Below are 4,845 nucleotides of genomic sequence, written 5' to 3' on the forward strand. Positions count from 1 at the left end.
TTAAGGATTGCTGTATATACCCTGAGAAGGCTTTTTTGTTTTGGTTTTAATCAAAGTTTTTATAATTCTGTTTCTCTCTTCATAGATTTCTCTTGCAGGAGAGAGTCTTCACCCACACCATTCCCCAAGACGAGTGTATACCCTGGTATGGGTGAGACCAACCCACTGGATAGCAATAGCTATCGACCCCCTCGGCCAGGTTTCGTCGCGCCCCCTCCCAACTACAGCCTGGCCCCAGGGGGAGCGAAACCCACCTGCAGCTGGCTATGGGCAGCCTGGCTTCACCCAGGCAGGCCAGGGTTTCGCCCCTGGTCCCTTCACTCAGGGGCCTTACCAGCAAGGACCCACACAGCCCAGCTTTCCTGGAGACTCCATTCGTGAGTAGTTAAACTGAGGATTGGAGGCATTTATGAATAGACTTGGCCTTTTTTTCCCCAGGTGACCTTGTTTTTATTATTTGATACCTCAATGTGTAACATGTCTAAATAGTGGGATTGTACCTCATGTAATTTGACTCTGCATGTGCTTTGTTTTCAGTTACTTTGTGACAGAACTATTTTGCGCAGACTTAATCAATGAGATGATACAGTCACTGTGCTGAAAACGCCACAGACAAGCATGTTTGTTTAACCTAGTGTATGCCAGTTTTAACCCTTAATGTCAGCCTGATGTTGTTGTTCATCAGCACCTGCCAGCAGCCCTGGTTATCACGCTGATGGGCTTCCATCTTACTATGACAACGAGTTCACCACCTCTGGCTTTGAAGACAAGAACATCCGACAAGCCTTCATCCAAAAAGTAGGTCTTTTTCCATGTCAATCAGTTTGAGTTTGAGTCTAATAAGTAAGCAAATATATCATGTAATATATCCGTCATTTGTATGAAATGCCACCAAAGCATACATTTCTTCTTAAAAACTGTTCTCTTCTTCACTACCATGGTTCTCACCATGCAGCTGCTGGTCACTTTCTCCATTGTTGCCATCTTCACCTTTGTCCATGAGGCCAAGTACTTTGTGCGACGTCATCCATGGACATACTATGTGTCCTATGCAGTCTTCTTCATAGTCCTAATTGTCCTCAGCTGCTGTGGAGACTTTTGCCGCAAGCACCTCTGGAACTTGGTTGCACTGGTAAGAACCTGCCCTAACACCGAATAATAATGTGTGGAATACCCATTGTGAAAGTCTGTAAAATAAATGACAGGTTCAGGCTTTGTGGACATATACACAGTGTGTACCATAGCACTACACAGTGGTTTGAATTGTCAGACAAAACATATTCAAAGCTGCAGTGTGCAATACCTTTTAAATATATCTATATGAAAAACTGCATGTATAGTTCTGTATTTATAAGTACTTTATTTTTATTTTCCTAATGCACATTCCTTTTTCTTTGTACTTTTTTCTTTTTTTGTGCTCAGTCCTATCTAGTTTACTTGTCGTCTTATGGAAGAGCATTGCACATGCACATTAAGAGCCACAGTACCAGAGTCAAATTCCTTATGTGTCCAGCACACTGGCCAGTAAAGCTGATTCTGACATCCAACAGGTGCTGCATTAATTAATAGTGTCAAATTAAAGAACACAAAGTAGCTAATGTATGAGCCTTTAAGTGAGGGTGAAGGTATTTTTACCCTAGTGTTGTTTTGAGCATTCAAGTTACCTAGCTTGGTGCGAGATACTTGGCATGAATGTAAACCACAGAGCGCCACAGTCATGGCATCACATTCAGGCTAGTTTCTGTTCTGTTAACTCCACTTACTCATCTGTTCAACATTTGTCATGTTTCTCTTGATTTCAGATCGCCAACAATTACAGCAGTTGAAACCTTCATAAGTTTAAAGTTAATCAAAAATGTTGTTTTAGCATCAGAAGAACTACAACTCCACAAGGAGTAATTACTCTTATCACAACATGTCAAACGAACCAATTCTGATCGAGGTTACATTGCTCCTGAAAAGGGTGTTTTGAAATAGTCATCTGAATTTAAAGCATGTGAAGTGTGTTATGAGTGATGGTAATGCGACTGTGTGTTTTCTCTGCAGTCCATCCTGACCCTGTCCCTCTGCTACATGGTGGGCATGATTGCCAGTTTCTATAACACAGAGACTGTCATAGCTGTGGGTATCACTGCAGTGGTCTGCTTCACTGTCGTCCTGTTCTCACTGCAGGTCAGCACTCACCACGAGCCGCTTGAATAAACATATTCAAATGCTCTACATGCAAACAGACAAATATAGTCTGTCTGGTTCTGTGTTGAGTTGTTAGGGAGGCAAAAGTGAGGATTGGTTTTACAATGATGTGCTCAACCCAGTCCATCTCACATACTTCCCACTGAAGATGCACTCTTAAACTGGGATGTCTTTATCTTATTGTTAAATTAATTTGAAATAAGGAATGTTCACAACACTGTCTTTGAGGTTCATAAATTATCAAGACTGCATTTGAATTGCATTTTCATAAGTGCTATAGAGTGGTGTGTCTCATGTCTTATCACAGCTCATATTTTCTAACATTTTGCTTTCTGAGTCTTTCTTCTTTTTCCCACTTTACAACAGAGCAAGTATGACTTTACTTCCTGTTGGGGCGTGCTCTTTGTGTGCTTGATTGTGCTGTTGCTCTTCTCCATCCTCGGCCACAAGATCCTACACATCGTCTATGCCTCACTGGGGGCCCTGCTTTTCACCTGCGCAAGTATCATACTCAAGTACCATTCTTTAAAAAAGAAGTGGCCTTAGACAGTATAAAGATATGCAGTATTTGGTGGATTTTGAAATAGTCATTTCATATCTCAAGCGTTTTTTTTTTTCCAAAGTCTAATACCATTCTTGTTCCTTCTATGCAGTTTTTGGCGGTTGACACTCAGCTCCTCCTGGGCAACAAGAAGCTGTCCCTGAGTCCAGAGGAGTACATTTTTGCTGCCCTGAACCTCTACACCGACATCATCAACATCTTCCTCTACATCCTGGCTATTGTGGGACGTTCCCGTGAATGAGGCTGCACCTTGGAGAGAACAGCAGGGAGATAGAGAATGCCTCCCTTTATCATGAAATGTTGCTAACATGCCCTTTTCTCTATACTGTTTAGTATTGATGAAAACCAGCTTTGTCTGATTAAAAAGACATTTGTGTTAGAAATACCCTACTTTAATCTGTCCTTTTTTCAAACTGCTGGTGTAAAATAACTGCATGGCAACATTAGAAACCCAACAATGTATTATGATTGGAGGTGGTGTGGCCTTGTACGTAGATAAAAACTTTTGTTATAATAGAGTGGAGAAAATGTCAAGGGTAGTAGATAATTTGCTGGAGTGTGTGACTGTAGAAATGCTGGTGGGGAAAAAAAGAAGAATGTTGTATGTAATAAGCTGTATTTATAGAGCACCTGGAGCCAGCATAGAAAAATTTAATGAGTGGATGGAGGAGAATTACTCGACAATAAGTCATAAATTAATGTTCATATGTGGTGACTTCAATATAGATTTGTTACATCCTAACAAGCACACAGGAACTGAGGAGTTTATTAAATACATTCAAGAACAATAACATTACAATGTTCATCAGTCTATCAGATGTGTTTTATGCTGTTTGAAAGGGCAGCGTCTCCTAAAAGCGACCAGACGTCCTTCCATTGTGCTGTTTGGACTTTGGTTATAGATGAGTAGCAGGTAGTGATGGGTCCGGCAACACCGATGCGTCGCCACATGCGTCGAGCTCAAAACCCCTTGTCGGTGCGCGTATCGCGTTGAGAAAGTCACGTGACCGATACAGGAACTGTTTCAAACTGACACTGCCGCGCCAAACTGTGTTTATAAGGAAGCGCATATGTCAACGGGATGCATTTGCCTAAACTAATCTCTGATTTTTTGCGCTTCATCGTCACATTCATCAAGAATTATGGCGCAGCCTCAAGCCAAAAGAAAGGTTTCCGCCGTGTGGGACCATTTTGCTCTCATCTCATATCGGAAAATAAGGTATTTGTTTTAATTTCCTTGTTGCTTCATCCCGTTCCTCTGTTTCCACTTGATCTATCTGAATTCAAATTCAATTGAAAGTGACTCTGAGTTTACTATTCATATGATTTTCCGCAGGTTAAATGTCGCATTTGTTCGACAGAACTTTCCTACTTAAATAAATCCACCTCCTCAATGCTGAGGCATTATAGGGCCAGGCATGAGAGTGAAGTCCCAGATACAACCAGGATAAACTCAGGTATACAGCCATTCTACAACTCGTCCTCTCCTGTTTTTGTACAGTGGGATGGTCTAGCTTGATTTTTGAGTGTGAATTAAAAGACTTGACAAGATTGGGAATTAACCCCCAGTACGAGACCGGACCAAAATTGTTTGATCTAGAAGCTTGTCTCGTAGATCTGTCAAGTTGACCGATGGAGTCATTCACACACTAAGTCAAGGGGAACATATATTAATAAAAAGAACTTGTATTTTTGACCTTGTATTGTGGAGTAATGGAGGGAGAATTTGACAATGAACTTGGTAGAAGTGAGTTACAGGAGGAAGAAAGTATCAGAGAATGGTGGAATGACATTAAAACACAACTTGACAGTGGTATGAAGGAGTCAGAGAAGCAAAAAAGGTGAAACGATATGAGACATTTTTTTCAGAAAACTACAGAAAGATGATAGGGTGCCAAGAGATGGCAGTAAGGAAAAGTTATTGCTTCTGTTGAGCAGGGTAGAGAAAGAGGAAGTGCAAAGTATGATGTAATAGGGCAGAGTAACAGATGGAGAGTGAACAGGAAGGTGTGCAAGAGAGACTTTTGGAGGCTGTAAAGGCGCTCCAGCTAATATGAGTGATTTATTTGGGTTTTAAAACAAGTTGCAGT

At 41.2% G+C, this 4,845-nt stretch overlaps 1 protein-coding gene and 1 long non-coding RNA gene across 2 annotated transcripts in view; both read left to right on the plus strand.

Annotated features, from left to right (window-relative positions):
• The window catches only part of LOC109971323 (protein lifeguard 1-like), an 8,684-nt gene extending 5,490 nt beyond the window's left edge, over positions 1-3,194 (plus strand). The window contains exons 3-8 of the mRNA XM_020619475.1: positions 86-377; positions 686-798; positions 956-1,132; positions 2,047-2,172; positions 2,560-2,691; positions 2,847-3,194. Of these exons, the coding sequence (XP_020475131.1) occupies positions 86-377; positions 686-798; positions 956-1,132; positions 2,047-2,172; positions 2,560-2,691; positions 2,847-2,996 (990 nt within the window). The 3' untranslated portion in view covers positions 2,997-3,194. The remainder of the gene's footprint in view (positions 1-85; positions 378-685; positions 799-955; positions 1,133-2,046; positions 2,173-2,559; positions 2,692-2,846) is intronic.
• Positions 3,195-3,955: 761 nt separating this feature from the next.
• The window catches only part of LOC109971335 (uncharacterized), a 3,612-nt gene continuing 2,722 nt past the window's right edge, over positions 3,956-4,845 (plus strand). The window contains exons 1-2 of the long non-coding RNA XR_002276535.1: positions 3,956-3,974; positions 4,092-4,212. This is a non-coding gene — a long non-coding RNA (uncharacterized LOC109971335). The remainder of the gene's footprint in view (positions 3,975-4,091; positions 4,213-4,845) is intronic.

Source organism: Monopterus albus, unplaced genomic scaffold (assembly GCF_001952655.1).
Source record: "Monopterus albus unplaced genomic scaffold, M_albus_1.0 scaffold221.1, whole genome shotgun sequence".
Classification (NCBI taxonomy): domain Eukaryota; kingdom Metazoa; phylum Chordata; class Actinopteri; order Synbranchiformes; family Synbranchidae; genus Monopterus; species Monopterus albus.